This window comes from Notothenia rossii, assembly GCF_949606895.1.
Source record: "Notothenia rossii genome assembly, chromosome: 6".
Classification (NCBI taxonomy): Eukaryota; Metazoa; Chordata; class Actinopteri; order Perciformes; family Nototheniidae; genus Notothenia; species Notothenia rossii.
In genome coordinates this window covers 29,209,518-29,232,639 of record NC_136909.1, presented here as the reverse complement: position 1 = coordinate 29,232,639, position 23,122 = coordinate 29,209,518, and the positions used below count along the sequence as shown (strand labels likewise).

Below are 23,122 nucleotides of genomic sequence, written 5' to 3'. Positions count from 1 at the left end.
TTGGTCACACAATTCATCTGAATTATGATAAGGAGTTATCACAAGCTGTTTAGTTTTGCTATCTTACAATCAATACTGTAGTGTGTATAGTCAATGTGAGGTAAAGTGTGTTGCCAATGTAACCGTCTAGAACTCAAAGTTGCGATGAGGTCTTAAAATGTGTGGAAAGGGTCTTAAAAAAGGTCTTAAAAGATATTACATTTGACTTCAGGATTCCTGCATATACCCTTACTAATCACAGGGTTTGTAAAAGAAAGCGGATGTTGTAGTCGCAAACAATAGCTGAGGATTCTGGGTAGTGTAGTGTCTTCGGAAACTCTGTAGTGTCTAAACTCCGAAAAAACTATTTGTTTCTCCGAATCGAAGGTTAAAAACACAAAAGCATTGTACACAATTTAAACCAATCAATATTGTGTAATTAACAAGGATAAACTGATGTTTTTTGGAGGATGAGTAATGCAGATATCACTGTGTAATCATTTGACAGTGTGGGGAATACTTCCGGTTTTATTATAAAACTTCAAGACTGGAAATACTGTTTTGTGAGGATTCTCCTGGCGAGACCTCAAATCATCTTCGTAATATCTATCAAACTACACATCCACTGCGTAAAAGTACAATATACACTTCTCGCTAGAAATCTAATCAAAAATCCTTTTAAACTATCCTAGAATTTAGGATTTTCCAGAGAGGGTTATTTTTGAATAAACTACCCTCCGGAGCGTTTGCAATAAACTGGAGCATGTTGTTTCTTACATTAGAGGTGCTACACTTTAAAACGTGACTATGGGTCGTAATAAACTGCTGAACAATCAAATGTTTCCCATACATTGATTTATTTGTGGCGGGCCGCCACAATTTTTTTTTGTGGTCTAAGGTGGGCTGATGATCAGAAGGTTGCGAGTTAAAATCCTGCCTGGAACACCACTACTAGTGTGCCCTTGAGCAAGGTACTTAGCCCTCGGTTAATCCAGGGAGAATGTCCCTGTGATTGGTCATTGTAAATCGCTTTGGAATAAGGCGTCTGCTAAATGCCTAAATTGTAAATTATATTTTTGGGAGAATAAACCCCACAGATCCTCAACTCCGGTGTGTTTCACTCATTAACAACGCAACACAGAGCAACAAGAACGTTGGGGGGGTGCGGTGCGGTGCCCCCATAAATAGAATCAAATTCTGTGAGAAACACTGAACCTATTTGGTCGTTTTGTGTAGGAGGCAGGCTGCACACAGCATACAAATGCATGACAGGATTATGCACACGCACATGTGTTTGCCCGCACGGATGCATTCAGATAAAGTAGGGAAGACAGACGACCGTGAAAGGTGACAGCATTTCCTATTCTCGCGGGGTGACCTCGATCTCAGCAGGTCGCTGTGGCGGCTTTGGACTGGGTCTCTACTGGCCATCTGTCGCTGCCGGTCTCCACTTTGAGCAAATAACAGACGAGTGGCTCACTGACATATTCTGATGTGATTCAATATTGGTAATTGTAAGCCTGGGATTAGCCTGTATATACACCCATTTTACTCCACTACACCACCCACCTGGCTGCGGTTTCCATTCACCAGCTCCCTATTGTAATCTGTTTGCTTTTAACTGTCTCAGTCTACATATAATATATGATAAACACACTTATTTAATAGTGTGCAAGTGCACATCCTAATACAAACAACTTAGTATTGTCTGTCACAATTCCAAAATATGCAATTCTAGGATATAGATTGAGTTTCAAATGTGGATGGTTTCCCCACATTTCCTTATACCAGCAGGTGGGTATATTCCACATTCCCTTATAGGGAAAAAACTAATATAAACAACAGTGTCTCCACGGTGAATTCAATAGTTCCTTTCCCCTGTCGTACAAACAAATAGACAGTATGAGTCATTGCCGTCTGATAGGCCGAGCAGGGACTCATCATCCACAGAAGAAGCTGCCGTCTGTGGTGCTGAAGGTCTATTTTTATGTTTGCCGGTAGGGGGCGTGTGGTACCTAAAGATAATAGCACTGCTGCTGTGAATCCAATTCTCCTGGGCTTCAGAAAACCAAGCAAAGCTGCTGACTAGAGCGATTGTGAACTGGTCTATGGTCCAATCAGCATTGCCACAGCGTGCCTGCTGCTCAATGGTCTAATCACTTTGTAAAAGAAACCATACAATGCGTGGAAACTGAATGTTTAATGTGGGATTCTCTGCAAAGACATGCTATGCTTCCAGGCACTTTGACTTTCAATATATAGAGAGGAAAAGGCAGGAAGAAAAAATTCTGCTTGAATTGAAGATAAGATGTAAGATAAGATTGTATATAATCATAATAATAATTGAATAATGTGCAAAAGTATATAATTGAATGTCATAAATTGAAAACATTTAATCAAAAATAATATTTCAGAATTGGTCTGAATTCTATTTAGTTTTTATTATTTGTATCTTGTAATCCTCTTTTTGTTAAACGGTCCCCTATTTGCTGCTGTAATATCGCCATTTTTGTGTTTGTGGTAGATGATTCTATAATGTTATATTATCTTCAAATCTAAATCTAAAAAGGAGAAGATTTCCCCAACAGTCCCAGGTAGTGATGGCAACTCCAACCCCAACACCAGAAAGGCCAAATTATCCAATTCCCAGAAGGGATTGTGGGTCCCACCAGCAGACCAGGCTCTCTTCTGTCTTGTGGTTCCTGTTTTCGTATGCATGTGCGTGCCTGGACGTGTCCGATCCAAATAGATTCGCCTCACGTCACCTTCCTACCCACCCTCTGCACATAAAACATTCATTATAGAGCAGCCCTGCACTGCAAAAAATGACAGTCTGAATCGTCCATTAAGTCTCGGATTCACTCTTGAAGTAGCCTACATCGGTTATGTAAAACAACTCATATTTCCAGTAAATGTCTGTTTGTGTACGTTATCTATTATTCAAATCAAATCAAGTTTTATTTATACAACACATTTTAAAAACGATTTCTGGTCGAGCCAAAGAGCTGTAGCAACATGCAATAAAAAAAAACTTTACTACAATAGCAAACAGAAGAAAATAAATTACAACAGCAAAAATTAAAATCACACACAGGGAAATGTCAGGATTATTAAGTTTGTGTTAGTTAAAGCAGGAATAAAAACACACAAAGTTCAATAAATCCAAATCTAAGTAGATGTTTTTTTGCAGCGTGATGCATTCCCATGAAAAATTCATCTCTAAAATCTCTCAGTCCCCTTTTCTCCCTCTTTCCGCCAAACGCACCTCGCTGCCCCGCCCTCCCTCTACTCCTCCCCGTCGTGGTAAACGCACTCTGATGCTCAGCAGTGCGGCCGACATCCGTGCGCAACCACCACACTTTTTCTCCGTGTTCCTGGAAAATATACAGCGGTGCAAAGTGGATATGTGCTGCTGTTTCCAAACATGGATCCGATACTGATTTTACGCCTGTGCCGTTAAGTCTCCACTTCTGCGTTAACACATTGCGCTCACCTCCGGAGCTGTTGGCGCGTCCTATTTTTGGGGAGGTGTCGACTGGTGTGTCGAGTCTACTGATCCCAATTTGGATGTTTATTGCTGACTATTTTTCAATCCCTCGTCCAAATGACTGAGCTCGGGTGCAGCCGGAGACGTGGCTCCCCACTCGGGAACACCTACGGCTAAAGTTTGAAGGTGCAGGGGTGCTCTAGGCTGTCCGCCTCCCACCGTGCACTGGATTTGCAATTAGCCATACATTGCAATAAACAGCGGATATCCTATCTGTGTCCGAACACGCTGGGATTCATTCGACTTGGATTTATACAGCATCTGAATTTCACCCCAATCTAAATCATGAAGACCGTTATTATTAATGGTGAGTACGCTTTAAACAATAGGAAATCTCTTTAAAGTTTTCAGATAAAGCAGACCGGAGGATTCTTGGTTACTGCGCAATGACAAAATCCACATCGGGCAGCAGTGGTACCGCTCTGTGGAGAGCAACCAAAGATACATCAGATGTCCTAATTGGAGTTTACTCTGCTTGCTCCTCCGGGGTTTGGTAAACTGGTACATGACGGATAATCTGGGCCGAGACACCTCTAATCTGCACAGTAACACATTATCCTCTTTTGGTGCGCACTAGAGAAAACAGAGTCAATATCAGTTATGGATAGTGCGGCTGTAAACGACCTTGAATCAGTTGCTCTTAATTGAGTCATAATTCAGAGCTGATTTTGTGCTTCTTTCTTTCTTTCTTGTGCGTGTATCAGTGTGCGAGCTTGTGCGCGTGACAGGCCGTGTGGGGTTTGTGCTGGTCAATATGCTCTGCATGATATCGCAACTTAACCCAGGCATCCGATCAGCCCGTCTGGACGCTGTGGGCTGAGTTTTTTTGATCAAGTCTGCAGATGGTCCGCTTGGCGGCCCAATAATGCCGCTTTAACTCTCCAGCTCCTTGGCTTATAATTGCTGTGTTTGAGGCATCGTCCCACTCAGGGTGCCGCAAAGAAAGAGAGAAAAATCGACCTTGTAGCGTACACTGACATGAGCTATTCTAATGAGGACAGAGATGCTCCTCCATTCCCGCCGGAAATGGCTAAGAATTTCATTTTGGCAGGAGAATGCCGTGGGCTGTGTGTTTGTGTTTGCGCGCATAGGTGGGAGGAGGGGCGTGAAGGGGGAAGCACCTGGCATGTCAGTGTGTGTGTTTCTGCACGCTTGATTGTGCCTGTGTTGTGTAAATACGTTTAATGCAGTGCATAGAGACTCACACTGGCATGGCGTGTTTGATAGGCAACACCAGGATGAGATAAGTGCATGAATGCAACATCCAATTTGTTCCATCCAGAGCTTGTGGAAACCCCTTATCTCCACCCTGCCCCACCCTTGCACACACAGATTCTCTCTCTCTCTCTCTCACTCACTCACTCACTCACTCACTCACTCACTCACTCACTCACTCACTCACTCACTCACTCACTCACTCACTCACTCACTCACTCACTCACTCACTCTCTCACACACACACACACACACACACACACACACACACACACACACACACACACAGCCTACTGGGTGCTTATGCAACATGCTGTACACTCTTCCTCACGTTGTTCATTATTTAGATAAAACTGCAGGATTATGGGAAGAAAGCCGCAGATTATGTGGGCCTACAGAGTAACTTTGCATTTCACAACTATCAAAATCAAAGAGGCATGTCTACTTGTGCATTCCCTTTGATATGTCACAGGGTGATGCAAATTCAAATGCACACCCCTTCATTGGCACAGAATGGCTGTGGTTCCCTCAGATCCTTCAGGCGGGTTTTCATCATCCGACTGCTGGTGTGATTTAGCACCAGGCTTCTGAAACACACCTGTGTCTGATTATTTCTTTCCTCTGCTGCAATTATAATTGGTATCCATCTCTCCACTGATTTAGCAGAGCACATATGGCCTGTCATGTCTTGTGTTGAAGGTGTCAGAGTGAGTAGGGACTTTAATTTACACTGTTTTTCACCCAGTCAGCATATGATCAAATGGCTCCGTGGGAAAGCTGTTGCTCGGGGTTGCCATTGCAACTCACTGACTGCCAAGCAAAGCCAATAAAGCCTAAATGAATGGATAAAAACCATTAAGATGGAACAGAAAGATTTTCTTTTCAGGAGTTCAAACTGCTACACAATGAGTTTTTTGTTGTTGTTTTACTTCAATTAGTTAACTTTTGTTGTTGTTTTGGCGGTGCCTTGCCAACGAGTTTGCCCTATTTTAAAAAATAGGCCACAAGATGCAGCATCTGGGGTTGCAAGATAATTGTTTAGAACGCACAAAGAAGAAGATGGTACGCAAAGAAAGAAAAAGTAATGACAATGGGTGATTTACATAGCAGCATTAGGTGGGATCAGACATTGTACCATACACTGACAATAAGACGCCGCATCTTGAAAGTGAATGTGAAATTGATCCATCTTTGTGTTGGGTGTGTATGAACACAGAGGGAGTGCTGGGAGGGATAATGTGTGTGTGTGGGTGTAGCGTTCTATGAGTGTATGGGGAGGTGTGAGGCGAGAAAGAGAGAGAAAGACAACAAGAAAAGAAAGCTGCATATGAAATTAAGAAGTGTGAAGGCTGTGAGACTTATCATGTCTGCCGCTTATGTGCCACCATTTGTTTTCCAGTTACATTGTCTTACCTCACTGTCAGTCTTTAACCTGCATGGATGAATTAGCAGTGCAGCATTTCTGCAGCATTCACTCCCATCAATGAGGAATGTTTTTTTTGTACTCTTAATTGGCAAACAGCACCAATAAAAGCACAGCTCCTTCTTTTCCAGGTGAAATATGAGGGATTTGTAACTCCTGGTTGTGCAAAATGACAATAATATATCTGAAGCTGGAAAGGTCGTTGATCAATAGAAGTGACTTATTGATTACTCTTCCAGGTGCTGAGATGTCTGGCTTTCATTTCTAGCTTCCAAGCCTAAACTTCAAGACCCTCCCAGTCTCCATGGTCTCATTTATTCACCTTTTTCAAAGTCTTTAACAATTGGAGTGGGTCCTATGAGCCAGACCTTTCAGTTATGAAGACAAATAAGCCTCATTACCTGTTCAAAAGACCTGAGCATCTCCAAGAAGAGGAGATAATAACTACTGATAATGTTGTTGCAATTCCTTAAAATAACCAATAGGTGTCAATATAGTTCACAGGTTTTTTGGGACACATTTTTGGGGGTCAGTAGGGTCAACACAGCCATGTCAAATTACACTTTGGGAGTAAAAAGGAGTTTGGCTTTGTAATCCAGTTGTGTATTGCACATGCATTGTTTTTCTTGGTTGACAATGGATCCAGTAGACAATGAGGGTAAATACAGAAGGTACTTGCAGGGTAACTGGCTCAGATGCAGTCCAATGCAGACATCCAGCCATTGTTCCTCTTGTCTTTGTCTTATCTGCACAACATTTTGTTTGTCTTCGTTCCACAAGACTATCTTTGTTTCTCTCACAAGTCAAACATTTCCATCTGTGATGTACCTGCTCACCCAAGTTGGCAACAAAGGTATCTAAAACGTATCATCCACTCAAGCAGAAAAAAAAAAAAATCCCTCCAATATATCAGAGATGTTAATCAAAAATGTGATTTTGAACTAAAATAGGACCTTCTGTTTATATGTCATCATTCAAGGTAGGCCTACTTCAAACATAATGATGTATGTCATTGACAATAATATAAATGCATTACTGTCTTGTGACTCATTCTACACATCTTATTATATTATTTGGTTTAACATTGCCAGATTGTATTATAATATTGTATTACTATTTCCAATATTTTGATGTTGATTTCAAATGAACTATTTTCGCATAATCAGTCAAGTAAAGATTAAAGATTGTGCAACACATTATTCATAGAATTTTTTTTTTGGATTCCTTTATAAATAAAGAAAAATGAAGAAGTCAATATGTTGTGCTACATATAGCCTTGGTGGTATTTATGCTTAATGTAACAGTGACATCTGAGTGGATCTGCTAGTTCACTGCATCCTGATGAGCACGCTCCTTCAGGGGCGTCTTTTAATTGGCCGCGCCCTTCAAGAAGTACTGCATTTGTTTTTAAAGTACATGCACACACACACACACACACACACACACACACACACACACACACACACACACACACACACACACACACACAGATTCCCTTCTGATACACACACAAGCATGCTGGCCTCAGATATCCTTGGAACCATCCGCTCGAGGTTATCCCAGCCTCCCAGCCCTTCACTGCTAATCAGCAAGACAGAGGAACTAAGTGGATAAACGAATATAATTCTATTTGTTTATACAGAGGAAGCTAAGGGGCGATATAATACAGAAGCTGTCGAAATGCAATACACTATTCCCCCAGATTACCAGTCCTTAATCCTCTCCGTGGGTTATTATTCTACAGTCAGAATAATCAGAAAGACAATGAGCAGAGAATTGTAGATGCTAGCCTCCAGCTCCCTTCACTTCTCTCCTTAAATAAAAATAAAAACAAGTGTTCTTGTCTCGAGGAGGGTGTGGGGGGAGAAGGAGGACCTGAAGATTTATCGTTATGCAATTTAAGGGTGGAGCTTTAATGGGGGATTTATTAGTCTTTTTACAAAAATCCACTCTGAAACTGTATCATAATCCTTTAAAGGTGCCATCGCATGACAACCCCCCTCCATGTGCCTAAGCCTAACCCTTAAATAAAACACGAGTGTACCCACAATATGCAGTTGCATCATGCGTTCACACACTATAGTCGTGATACATGCTGATCGGCAAACAACACGAAAGCCTCCCCCCTGAGAGCAAATAGGCATCTGTTGATTCCTTTATCACGGCAATAACATTTTACAGCTGCAGCTCCTATCGTGCACAGAGCTGGCTAATTTGTCGAACACTTTGCTATCTCACTCCAGCGCACAGTGTCATCTTTCAATCAGAGGTTTCGCAGTCCTCGCTGCGTCCTTGGAACTCGCCGTGCCTACTTTTCTGTCTGTGTATCCATGAAAGTTGCATGGTTGTTCTAATCCTATTGCAGATGTGAACTTGTGCACCGACTGCCACCGAGCCGCCCTGCACGTCTGTGACGCTGATTATACCACAATGGGGAGGCTGACTGATGGCCTAGTAAATTGTTAATTAGACAGAGCAGAAGCCGCTCTTAAATTAGACGCATGAATGGAGTCGTTGTCAGCCTTATAAGTCAGACCTGCTCTGCGCTTCTTTTTGCGGGCAGCAGTGCCACTCAGATTGATAAAGTGCCTGGCTGATCTGAGATGCGAGCACAAGTGCATTAATCACAGGGTTATTAGTACAAACGATCGACCAACACACGTAGATAGAACGATAGATGGACAACTACAGACTCAAACAACATAGTGAATACAAAAAAAGCAGGCAGTCTCTTGCTGTATCTGTCAAAACGTGACAGATACAGCATGAGATAGAAAAACACGTTCTCATAGATCTACAGCAGAGAGCTTGATGAAAGCAAAGAGGCAGGTCCCACTTAGCTTCAGTAAACACGGAGGACATTTTTAAATAATTAGCAACATCTTGCCAACATATGAATGATCAAATCTGAAGTCTAGTCCAAGCAACAACAGGACTGTCAAATGTAAACTAAATATTTTAAGGCAGGATATCCCGAAGAAGAACCACTTTTTACCCCCGTGGATATATATAAATATTCTATGGTATTTTTAGCCCTGCTGAACTCATTAGCATCAGTGACGTGAATTGGACTCCCTAGCAATCCTTATGATCATACTTTGCCAGTGTGCCTGTTGTTGTGATTAATATGCAAACCCGACAGATGGGAGTTTCTGTTTTGATGCTGCATCTTATTTAATCCATGGTACCGCCTCATGGAGGAGCTTAAGCCAAGGGGGGGGGGGGGTCACCTTTCTCTCCTGTTTGTATTGTTGGATCCTTTTCTTCTCGTTATTTATCCTGATTCAAGGCAAAGTTCTAAAAGACTACTTCAGAAGAACTCAGTGAGTTGCATAAATAGCTGCATATATAGGTGTTTTTAATGTGAAGGACAAATACTGTATGCTGAATCCACAGACTGCATATTTTAGCAAGCTTTCAAAGGTAGTTCTACAGCGTGGGGTGAAAGAAAAAAGCACCTTGAGATCACGGAGCACTCTTAATGACAGAGAGGGCGGCACACAGAGACAGACAGGCTAGATACCAATTTGAATTTACCCACGCTATGAGATGTGTTATGTAGATAAAGTTGCCTAGCCTTAATTGCAAATAATGAAACATTTATTATTAGAAAACTTTTTGTTAGAGTATCTTATTAAACTATTAAAAGTGCAAATGTCCCTTCCAACACCAGATAATACGCCTGAACATTATATAAAAGTATAATTACAATAAATTAATAAAAACAACCTACCAACAATTATACCTCTTGTGACTGACTGATTCTCACTGTTCCTGAAAAGCAGACGGGATCTAGGGCAGGTAGAATAATTTGAGCAAATCTCTCACCAAGTACAACTGGGTTACTTAAAAAGTGACAACAACAAAAGGTAAACATGAGGGATTCACTTCCTGGCATTGGAATAGCGGGCTCCATCACCACCAATTAGTTATTATGATGATTATAAATTACTTAATGTTACAAAAAAACTGCTTTTTACCAGGTACAAGAATGACACTTATTTTGTATTGTTGTGACAGAAAAAGCAGCACAGCCATTAAAGTCATAAAATCTCAAATATGTGATGATAAGATCAAAATAACTGTATAGTTTGTCACAAAATGTTATTCAAAATGACAAATTTAGATGGCTGTTTTCTATCCATTACAAATATACAATAGGGGTTTAAGGTTGTGAAAATAGAAAGACATATATATAGATAGATATATAGATAGATAGATGCTTGGATTGATGGATATATATATAGATAGATATAAATAGATAGTAAGATACTGTAGATAGTTAAAAAGCTGGATTTAACATTGTGCCAAAGGCTACTTCCATTTGAAATTGAAGTAGAACAAAGCCTTTCAGAAACTCAGCAACATATTGTGCTTGCATGGAGTCACATTGCAATACATTCACAGCACTAATGTGTCCCTCTGAGCTTGAGAGCTGAAATATGTATGGGCAGCCCTTCAAAGGAAATAGGTCGTCACTCCTCGGGCTCAGGGGAAATTGATCTGTTATAGATGTGAAAGCTCATTCCGTATGTGCTAAACATATATCATATATACCTTTTCTGGCGGCTTTATACTGTAATTCCACAATTTTAGGTGGCGGATGTAACTTTCTTTCATACACAAATCAATGTCCTCAATGGCAGGTGGGAGTAAAAGGATTTGTCGAGCAGGAAAATGCATAATCCTGCTGCTGCTGTAGGAATAAAGCAAGAGTTTTCGAGCACTCACAAGTAGGAAAGTGGAATCAATGAAGATCCCACTCGTCTGCTACAATAACCCTATAACCTTCACAACAATATTGTTTGTCTGGCTGTAATTGGACAGGGCTGCCCTCGCAAAGCAAAATACAATATGAAGGTAAGGTAACTCCCTCTGAGCTAAGATGTAACATCTGTGTTCAGGGATGCTCGTTTGATTCAGGTTTTGCTCTCTGTCATCTCAGGGGCCCAAAGTAAGTCATTCTTATTAGAATGCAAATCTGACAAGTGAGCCTCATCGTTACTGTGCTATTGTCCCAGCGGATTGTGTGCCGACAGTGTATTCCTCCTGAATCTTTCCTTCACTCTCACCTCTCTCGCGGCCCGTCCACACTACAGCTTCGACAGCTTCAAAAACGGTTTCCAACGCGTCTGCCCATTCACTTTGAACGGGGTGACGTCGCGTTGCCTTGCTTTTCGCCGAACTGAATTGTGGGTAGCAGAGCGGAGCTTTCCTGGCGTTTCAGGCTGCAAAAGTTGAGCAATGTTCAACTTTTGAAGCTTCTGAAGCTTTCGGTGGAAGCGTCAGCCAATCAAATCATATGCCAGTACAAGCTCTAGCCAATCAAACCGCTGCTTGTGTGTCAGGGGCGGGAGATTCATGTGATTGGTTGTTGGTCGAGCTTCAGACACGCCCGCCGGCAAGCTTTTTCTGAAGCTTTAGTGTGGATGGGCCGTAACTGTGTTGGTCATTCTCCACCCACCGTCGCTCATCTTTCTGTCTTCACTCTCAGGTGTAAATGCTGATTATCTTGTGTAGATATCAGGCCACGGCAAATTAAATGTGACCGCTGCTAGACTGCCAGGACGTCCATTATAATGATATCTGTAATATGCTGGGCTCAGGGGCGAAGATATAGGGATGGGGATTCAGTGTGTAACTAGAGGCTGGCAGGGGAGAGCGGACATGGATTTTCCACCACTGATGAGGTTCGTGTGGACTACAGGACCATATGTCGTCCATGGGTTTAAGTCCAGGGAACGAGAACACCATCAAATGACTTTCAGGGCTGAGGTCATTATCTATACAGTCTGTCGTGTTAGTGGAGAGCTGATTCCTATCATTCCCCCTAGTCCTAGCCTTTTTTTCTTTTCTTAAACTTTGACTTTTGTGCTACTTGCTGCTGTTTTTCTGCACCATGTATAAATGTTTTAAAATCTATGTCCTTGTATTTTCCCTGTAAAGTATACATTTGGTAGTGTATAAGGATCTCCCTCTCTTCATCCATATTGTAGCAATGAGATTTCTGATAGCTTCCTGTGTTTTGTCTTCATTTAAATAAGGCTGGATAGAATCGCAACGTTTTCCCAATATAAATATAGATGCATAGGCTTTTAGGAACATCAAATATAGATGCTTTTGTCTTCTTCGTGTGTTATCAGTTTGGATCCTGCAGTGCAGCATTTTGACATGACACTCAGCGCATTAGTATTGATGGGAGTCCTGCGTAAAGAAAACTTCCATGGAATCCCTTTGACAATCGGGATAAGGAGAGGCACAAAGGAAGAATAGTTCTGAGGAGCAGCACAAGATTGTTCTGGAGATATGTCGCTGTCGAGGCTTGTCAGCTTGGCTCTGTTTGCAAAACCTCTAATCAGGAACTTTGCTTGTTTTCACATGCATGTCCATGTTCTAGCAAAGCCTATCATCACAGCAATTATTCCAGTGAGGGAAAAGCGCCAACACTCCATCTCTGAGCTGTAAACAAATTACGCTGAGGGGTCTTGATGATGTCTGTGTGAGAAACTAAATAATCTGAGACCAATGCTGATGGTCCCGCTGTGCCTTCTTGGGTCCACAGCCAGCAAACACTCAAGGGGGTAAAACTGTGCCACTACTGGAAGAGCTTTATTTTTGTCTCTTCCGTCGTCAAAAAAGTCCAAAAACCGCCTAGCTTGTTTGGATAATGAGTTTTGACAAATCCAGCTTTTTCTCTGTTAGCATAAATCAAAGCCAGAGATAGGTATACTTGATGAAGATACAACTAGGCATATGCAGCATTGACAAAATATAATTCAACTTGACGCCATTAAGTCAGAGGAGGTTAATTTTACTGACATAAACTTGCAATTAGTCAAACAACTGGTGGCTGGTGTTTTGATCTATCGCATGTTTAAGCTCTTTTGTCTTGTGGACATTTTGGGTGGTTTTCAATAAATCTTTGAGTGGTTTTGCCGTGGGTAATTGACAGGTTATGTTTTCTCCCCCTCCATCGCTCCCTTGGAAGGCATTAGCATATTGAGTTTTGTGCCTGACTGTCGAGCGATTCCCACCATGCGTTTAAAAGGCATCTCATGAATAGACTGCACATTACACCGCAGAGAAATATGAGACTAGAGAGAGGGCACACTCTTCCTTCACTTTTCCCTTTCAGCTCACACGCACTTGAGCGGGATGAGCTCGACATGCACACACACTCACACACTCACTCTCACACACACACACACACACACACACACACACACACACACACACACACACACACACACACACACACACACACACACACACACACACACACACACACACACACACACACACACACACACAAACAAACACACACACACACACACCGGCTGTTAGAACCCCCTGCTGCGTGCTGACTCACACAAGGTTTTAGGAGGTGGGCCGTATTTCGGGTGCTGGGAGTTGTACATGCTACATCTCCCACGGTTAACTTTGGTGAAACAGCCATGAAGTAGGTACACCTTCACCTCCAAGTTAAAGACACCTGAGCCTCCCCTGGTTTTCCTCTTGTTTATTGTTGCCTACTCTTCTGCAATGCTGAAATTAGGCCCGGAACTCGCCAGAATCAGCAGTTTAAATTCACACCGAGGAACTCAACTGCTGTATACTGGAAACACATAAATCAAAGTGCTGGAGTACATTTACTGTCAACAGCCCAATGTAGCATTAAATATGTTTCTGAGACGGCTAATATATATCACACACTTTTTTATTGTTATTACCATTGATTTTCAGGCTTTACACTCACATAAAGAAACACCAGAGTAAAGGAAAATAACTGTTGTCTTAAGTCGAATGCAATATTTGTATTCATTAGTGGTCTTCTGCAAACATCCTCATGTTTAACATGAAAAGCCATTCTTCATCAGAATTACACAAGCTACTGATTCAGCCTATGTACTAAATATAGCCTTTTAACCAGTTTTAAAATCCTATAAGCTACTGAGCAATGAACCTAACATTATGTAAATGGATAGTATAGAAAGGTCATAAAAGGTGGCTTATACATTAATTATTACAAAAACAAACAGATAACAAGAACTACAGAAAGACAAATCCAAATTTAAATATATTTGTTTAAATTGTTCTTCAAATACAGTAAATGTAAATGCTAATGAAATATAAAATCAAGGTATAGTAATACATTCTGACTAAGACTGCATTCATCACGCTGTCTTAACAAGGAGATATTTGCTGTTGGAATTTCTGCCTCCACTTTTACACAATGGGGTTGAAAGGAATTTTCTTTTTGATTCTCAAAAAAATTAATAAGTACAACATGCCTTTCCAGAGGAAATGTGCCTCTGAAGTATTTGCTTCTCCTGAAGTGAGATGTTGACAATTAAAACATGGTTTGAATGTTTTACATTGTTGTAAAAATGTTTTTGAATATTTCAGTTATTTCAAGGTTATCTTTATTTATTGTAATGTTAATCCTAGTCTATTAAGGACTTTGCTTTATGTACATTTTCCCGAAAACACTGGTTATCTTTTTTTTTAATAGTTTGCCTATATTCTGCCTATTAGAGTTGACATCTGCTGCTTTTCATGTAGTCTTTAAGTATTACAATCTGTAAGCTGTAATGAAGAGAGGTGATTGAAGATGAGAAATGATTGTAAATGTAAAGATGTGAGTAGGAATAACTTGCAGAAATGATTTAAAGGATAATCATTGATTAGCAGTAAGTAAGGGGTGGGAATTAATAAGCATTTGCTTCCTCCTGCTCCCTTTCGGACACATATGATTTATTATTATTATTATTATTATTATTATTATTATTATTATGAATATTTTTGTTGAATATATAAATATTATTATGAATATTGATAAATACTGTATTCTAACAATACGGTATTCTGTTTTTCACATATTTTATATTTTATTTGTTTTTTTAAATCTGTTCAAAATAAAGATGGAAATGAAAATGAAAAAAATGAAAGCTTCATATAAAGGTCAGTGTATTTCCTAACGGATCATCGTTTTAACGGTCACTGAAGACCTGGTAATCTATTGCTGCATTTCATAAAGAGTATACCTTTTCCAATTAAAATGCTTTGTTAGAGAAGTTAAGAAATAGAGTAAGACATTCTAGGAGGTCACTTGTGGCAGAGTTTCCCGTCAATGGGTTCTAACTGCACACAAAGTCGTAATAGAGACCTGTTATTTGAAAAGCCAAAGCATCATGCATTAGAAACCATAACCAGCCATTAGCTTCCTCCAGTGTGAGAGCACTGCACCTCAGCACTGGCTGGGAGAAGCATTACTCAGCAAATGGAGCGACTGGAGACTGGAAACTTTATGAGTGGATGAAAGGAGATGGTTTACTGACATGGACTGTATAGGTATCTCTTCCTCAAAGTAGCCTCAATTGATCTCGCAGGGTTTTTATATGGGGAAGCATTTATTGGGTAAACATTGTTGACTAAAGCTGAAATAACGATGTTTTTGTGTCTAGCTCAGTTCTTAAAAAACCCTGAAAAGAATGTGCTCTTATTGTTGCGTGTGTGTTTTTTTGTCCAATTTCGTAGCCATACTCTTTGTCTTTCCACGGATATGTTTACTTAATTTTTACAAGATGTCATAATAAAGCGCCGTTTTCATCTCCTCCAGTGGAAACGTATTCTACATTATGTAACTGACATTGAAACAGCTTCTCTAGGAGGACTCCTCTGTCAATACAGCAGCACTCTAATGATGTCCTTTTCATATCAGAGCAGTGAGTGAGTACTGCCTGATATGGTTCTGGAGTATTTGATACCTTCTGCCATTGCCGTGAAAACAATCCCCTCATGCACCACCTTCTCAATGAGATAGTCAGAGCTTTGCATATTGGGACTGTATTACAGTATCGACTCCTCGTCCACTTAACTGGTGAATCAGCTCCGTTTACAACTAATTAAAGCCATTAAAAGGGGCACACACTAATGCATTTTTGCACAGATAACAGAAACATGGGTGGCTGTGGCAGCCGGGCTCATTTCACTGGCAGGTCAAGAGGAGAGTAATTAACCGGGTATTAAAGGCGCAGCATGCGGTTTATGCAAGCTTGCTCTTAGGCGAGACAAGATGGAGACACGGGTTCAGATTCCTGTTATGGATGTCGTTAAAACTCTGGCAGATTGCTTCTCAGACTTCACACTTTTTAATCCATAAGCTTCCCTTGAGGATCCTTGGGAAAATGAACGTAATGTCTGTAATGAAACAAAGATGGGCATTAAATGTTTCGCAAATGAGTATTAAATGAGTAGAAATCTGATCAACATCAATACACCCGAGTTTATATAGCTGCTTTATCTACATGACAGTGGTGATAAGAGGATTTTCAGATATAAATACAAAACCTGATGAAGGGAAAGGTGAGGAAATCAGAGGACTTAGTTGTGAAAAAGAGATGAAAAAGCTGGTATTATAACACCAAATGCTGCTTTATAGACACTCCTTTGTGTTGCAGTATTTGCTGAAAGTTGCCTTACTTTGAAGCAATTCTCAAGAGCAACTCCTGAGAATAATCAAAGGTTACATCATCAGAATTTGCATAAAATGGTCTGCCGATTAACTGAATTTTGTACCACATTGTACCTTTTTTTGTATTTTCTGTGAGAAAAACAAAGTGTTATTCAAGAATTAAAGGTAAAATGGTTTGGGTAATTCATAAACAAACAGTCATTCTAATGGTGAATATATCTGCAGTATATGCATTATTTTGTTATTCCTTTAAACATAAGCTGAATGAAATGTATCTGTAATAATCAAATCATGTAGCACCACAATGACATGTGTCATTATGCATTACAAGTATATTTATTGTATTACTTCAGGTGCATTTTGCTCCGTATCCCTGTACTTTCACTAAACATGTAAACACTTCCTCTGTTACTGTGTTTACCTTTGGAAATCCAAGCAGTCTGTTTCTCTGCAGGGAAGGATGTAGGTATGAGCAGAAATTACATAGATAAATATTCAGTGTCCAGATGTAGATTAAAAAGACAAAACAAAGCCTGGTATCTGCCACACGGAGCAAGATGAAAGCAGAGGGCTTTAAGAGTTCTCCCACCTAAGGTAAGCTGTTGCTAAGCTGAGTCTGCACTATCTATTATCCACTGTGCTGAAAACAGGAAGATGAGAAAGGGAAGGGAAAATAAGGGCTAGGCATTCTGTTGCCAGATTGACTCCATCTTCAAAGAGATATTAACATAGCTCCAGATTCCCTTTTATCTTCCTTTCATTTCAAGGATGCCAGCCCAAATTAAAATGCAATGTGACTGAAATGAACCTAAAATATCAGACACACAAAGGAAGGACAGAAGGAAGGGGGAAAAAAAGACATGCAGGTTGAAAACATTGATCCAAAAGAGAGAAAGCAGCTCCCACATTAACTTCCCCATCTCCCACGAATCCTCTGTAGTACTCTACACATTGTATTGCGACAAACCAAATCATGTTCCAGTTATCTAAATATAAAGAACCAATCGTACTTTATAAATCCTTGCTTATTAAAGAACAGAAAATGAAATCATAGAAGTAGGAGGTGCAATCATTCAATTAGAGAACTGCCAGGTTCATTTCCATTCAGATGGAAAAAGATTAGATCTGCATGACGTGTGATTCTTGCTAAACGGGACACTCAGAGCTGTATTGTTTTAACTGTTTAGATAAATTACTATTTGGATGTCTGGCGATGGTATCAGGAAATAAACCCAATTACATTACATTTCAATATTTACCAGGGCAAGGTGAACGTGCTTTTTGTTTGGTTTTTGTTTTGTCATGAACAGAAACATCCCTACTGCTTCTTACGATGAAATGCTTCCCTGAAAATGTGGTTTTAAAATAAAAAATATTAAGGCAAGTGCAGCTGGTTCCAAATAACATATATGGGTTTTAAATAAAGTCCATATAGTTCATTGCAGGGTTCCTATAGGCTGTTCACATCAGCAAGGAAATAGAAATAGCACTTTCAGGATCGAATGCCACTTCACAACAAAACATAGTGTCTCTCTCTGTCACCCCGGCTCCGTATATATATATTTTTAACAGCCTTGCATTTCTTTAAAAGTTTCTTCTTTGTATTGCAGAACTTGTAGTACATTTTTACCGTGTCCCCTCGGCAGGCATACACATCCTTCTTCCTTCTCCGCGGAGCCAGTTGGCAGAAAAATGTTAGAGATTGAATGTCACAATTGCTCCTTTAAAAGCAGATTTCAGCTGCTCTTTCCCCATGCGGTGCTGCTGTCAGCGACATAGCATGTTTTAGATCAAATGGGGAATAAAGGGTCTTGGAAGATGGTGTAGCAGAGCTGGTGATGGCAAAGAAGATCAGCCTGCAGTGGAGAACCCTGGGAGCTGAGAAAGACAGAGAAGGAGAGAGGGAGCATGCATACTAATGCCGCCCTCTCGTTTATTGTCTCTCTTTCACAACTTTGCATAGGGGTCTTAACTTCAACTTTAGAATTCACTTTTATAATATATACTACTATATATTCCAGCTTTTATATAACTTTCTTGAACTGAAGCACTCATGGATTACAAAGCCTAGGCTGTATCCATGCTGTGCCTTTACCTTGCATGGTGTCAACCTGATAGAGGCGTCAGTCATTTACCCATGCTATATTGCTGGTAATAACTGACACAGCATATTGACTGGGCTAATTGACTTAAGAAATGATGGTAGTGGGAAGATAAATGGTGGGTTGTCTGTAGTGTATTTGTGTCATTAGTTACATATTATACCACAGTGAATACCTGAGGAGGAGCTCAAATGGGTTATCTGTCTGAGGGGAGGTGATGAAAACAGATGAAAGTGACTGATGCGGCGTTCTCTCGGCAGCGGAAGAGATATGAGGGTTGATTTCTGAAGGTCCATATGGCCATACAAAGCCTTAGTCATTAGGTTTGGATACACTGCAAAGGGACATTTTGATTTCATGCCGTTTTAGCCATCAATCTTTTTCATTGCAGTCACCGAGTTAATTCATAAGATATTGGAAAATAAATCAAGATGACACACAGTACATGAACAGTCATATAAGGAAGGGAAGAAAGTAAAACATAGCATGTTAGCCAAACTTTGGGTTAATATCATTACAAATGTGAACTATCATTCCCTGATTCAGCTTTGATCTACAATTGATTTTTCTATGTATTGAGGGAGTAAAACCTGGTCTGATATGAACAATATCTGATAAAATAAGTAAGACGGCTAAAATAACGATGAACTATAATTGACTAAATCAATGAATTGATCATTATTTTCTGGTCAAATTAATAAGGAATTTGTTTTATGAAATCCCCCATTTTGGTACCTCCCAGCTCATTTGGGAAAGGGATGCAACACAAACACCTTGTAACAAGTTATGTATTAACAATAGTTGCCTTTAACATGGGGAAGAATCCACAAATTAGCGAAATGTAGCATCAACAGACGAAAGACCACAAGCTTAAGAACTAAAGGTACATGGAGTCTGACACAAATTCAGCGCCTCAAATTACGATCATCCACATCTTAGGCTCCCTCTGAAGGTGTGTCCCAGGATTAGAGGGTACCGCACTAATCGATTGATAACATGAATGGAAAAGAAGGAGGGCTCGTTCTGGGTACCGCGCCAATCGGGATCCTCAACGCTTCCAGTGGGCGGGACAAGGCAGCACGTAATGACAAGGAGGGGCCAATGGCATCTAAGATGCAGCACAGCTAACACACATACAGAAACTCACAGTACTGTTAGTGGAGTGGAATCTGGAAAGATGTTTGAGTAAAAAATACTTACCTTTCCCTGGCACTCTTTCTGAAATGCTGCTGAAAGAAAAAGTCACATTTAATAAATACCTGATGTTATTCTTCTACATAGTAACATGTTGTTCCCTTAAGGGTTTCTGTTAAGATGAAAAGAAGGCGGCACACACATGTAATGGTATTTTTAAACTAAATGTGAACTGTGAAAAGATTTGACTTGACTTTTGCGAAATACCAAATGGCAACGCTTACTGCAGGGAACAGTGAAAATGTTAGACTGTAATGTCAAAATACATTTCTTAAAAAGAAAGTAGGTCAGACGTCAGCATGATACCCATGTCTAAATACATTCACACCACCAACACTGCCTCAAAACTAAATACAGGAATCCCTAGAAATATAAAGGCAGTGTGGCTCTAAGTTGCTAACAGACACGTGTTCAGATTTTGGGTGACATCCGCAGTCAACAGGTGCCAGAGCGCAACAGCTGCTTCTGCTGTGCCTCGTCTGCTCTGAAGGTGCCCTGGGGAGCCTGATGCCAGAGCTGGTCTGGGTTCATCATGCATCCCATCCTGCATTCCTGCAAAGTTTGTTAAAGGAGAAATGTGATGGGACAAGGAGGAAACAGTAGTTACATTTGGACTGGTCTTATCTTCCTTTGTATTCATGGATGAATTGACATTTGATATCCTTAAAGGTCCCATATTATACTCTTTACCAAACATGTCTCTGAAGTGTTTGGCTCGAAATACCCAAAAAAGTATGCATTGTAGCCATGCCTCACACCCCTCTATTTCAGCCCGGTTTCAAAAGTGCTTATTCTGTGTCTGTTACTTTAGATGAAAATAAGGTGCCACCCCCACGCCCCTCTGCGAGATATTTGGTGAAAAACAAAACTGCTCTAGGAGGAGATTCAGGTGATAAGGTGGCGGATGTTACCTTGGTTGGTTATTGGCTAATGGTTACACAACCAAAAAAAACTTTATGACATCTTAAAGTGGCCAACATCTGATCAGCTCATTTTCAGACAGGTTTTTATATAAATGCATCAGGACAAAAAGAGAGCGAATATTTTTTCCTGAAACTTTCAGAATCTCTTTACGCAGAGGGGACACGTGTTGATGTATAAAATACATGAACAAGTGGATTTTGCACAATAGGTGACCTTTAAGGTATGGGAGCATCTTGGGAACCGCAATCACTTGAGAGCAAAATCAACTTGAGTTTAAGGTGATTGATTGATGATGGGCTCGTTTGGGATCCAGAAAGGGTTTGGTTCTCAATCAACCCAGCTGTGAAAAACCCTAAAGTTCTTGAGGGTCTATTGAATTCTTGACCTCTCTCCAAATAAGAGATGGGGAAGGTCTCCACTTGGCTCCTTGGGTGCCTTTTAAGGAGCCGATCGGCTGCGCTCACTATTTTATCTGCGCCACAGAGCGGCTATTGTGTCCACATGATTGATGTGGTCTCATCTCTCAGGCTGTCACACTGTCCTGATGAGCAGATACTTTATCGACTCTGCTCTGGTGTGTCTAGTCTCACCACTCACAAGAATTATAAGCTCTTTTAAGGACTAACCTCTAACGGGTGCCTCCATCCCTGATCCTCAAAATGTCGATTTAAGTGTAAGGTCCCATCAGATAAGTTCCTCCTGGTAGGATATTAGTCTTGAGGAGAGATTGTTGGCGCTGTGTGCAAGATCCTATTGACAAAACAGGAAATTCAGGAGTTTGAATAAAGGCATTAGCTATGGTGACAACAGTCCATTGATGTTCTCTTTTGAGCTGAGTCTTTTTCAGCACGTACATTGGCTCCAGTCTGCTGCCATTAATGTGTACATGTAGCTGGTCAGTTTGCAGTGAACATCAATCCTGCAAGCTTCTCAGATAAATGCACCCCTTTGTGTATGTGCATAATGAGAATTAAACTATTTCGAGCAGACCTGAAAGTACATTTAAAAGTACAAGTGGATTTTCCTGCTGTTGTTGCTTATCCCTGCTTTGTGCTGTGATATTCAGTTTAGGAACAAATATATATATATTTAAAAAACTGTAATTCTCTCTTCCCTTGGCTTTGCATTTTCACAGCTAAGCTCTGTCGGCTGTATCAGACGGCAGCCTTCACAGAGAGATTGTACAACCCTGTGTAATAAGCTTCTTCAGTTACAAAGGGCAGGAGCTTATCTTGTCTGTATAGAAGGCTTTGGTGAGGCAAGATCATTTCCTTCTTGACCAATCCTAAGTCCACCAACCATCTCTAGCAGGAAACAAGCTTTTAAGTGAAAAACCAGATTGAATGACAAGCTTTCTTTTATGAGAAAACATGCTTTTCTTCCCATGACCCTTTCCCCTTTTGTATCTTGATCTGTGTTTGGAAGTCGTGTTTAAGACAACCAATTTGTTCCACTGAGGGAAGGAGGAACACTTACATAAAAGGTCTTAGTGTCAGGAGGTTTTCAGCTGTGTGTTTTTATGCCGTGTTAAATCATAACGAGAAGAAAAGACAAGAGACTAAAAAATAAAAAAGTGAGCTGGCAATCATAGAGGAACATTTGATTGGAACCTCTTACATTTAAGGCAATCTATCATGCTATGCTACCAAAGCTTTCTGTTTTATGTTGTTACCATTGTGTTGTATTACATCAGAGGTGCCCAGTACGTCGACCGACCGCGGGGGCAATGCTGGTAGATCGCGAGTCATTCATAAATTAAAAAAAATCCAGCTCCGTTAAAATAGACAAAACAGGTTTTGATCCCTGCTCCTTTGGCCTCCCTGCCACTTAATTCAGGAGTGGAGTTGACTTGATTGACAGAAAAAGCGACCTATTGCTTTCCAGTCTGTTAACACAGAATGCAAAGCGATACAAAATCAGTCAAGTGCCGGGAGAGACAAACAACAAAATGAGTGCGGGAACGAGCAAAAAGCTAAAGACATACCACTTCCACACAGAATGGGAGGGAGAATCTTTTTTTGTGATGTCACATTCAAAGGTTATTTGCCTTATTTGTAAAGCAAGCGTCGCTCTGCCAAAGAAAGGTAACGTGGAGAGGCATTATCGGAGTGTTCACAAGGCATATGACAGCGACTTCCCTCCGAGTAGCGAGTTGAGAAAGAGAAAGGTCATGTATTATTGCTACACAAACATTATCTTTTAGTCTTAGTGTCGCCAACTCGTTTCTAACATGCAAAAAGACAAACAAATGCGTCTATGGTCGG

The 23,122-nt window shown here is 40.6% G+C and overlaps 1 protein-coding gene across 1 annotated transcript in view; it reads left to right on the top strand.

The window, feature by feature from the left end:
• Positions 1 to 3,283: 3,283 nt before the first annotated feature.
• The window catches only part of rtn4r (reticulon 4 receptor), a 45,504-nt gene continuing 25,665 nt past the window's right edge, over positions 3,284 to 23,122 (top strand). The window contains exon 1 of the mRNA XM_079689191.1: positions 3,284 to 3,833. Within this exon, the coding sequence (XP_079545317.1) occupies positions 3,812 to 3,833 (22 nt within the window). The 5' untranslated portion in view covers positions 3,284 to 3,811. The remainder of the gene's footprint in view (positions 3,834 to 23,122) is intronic.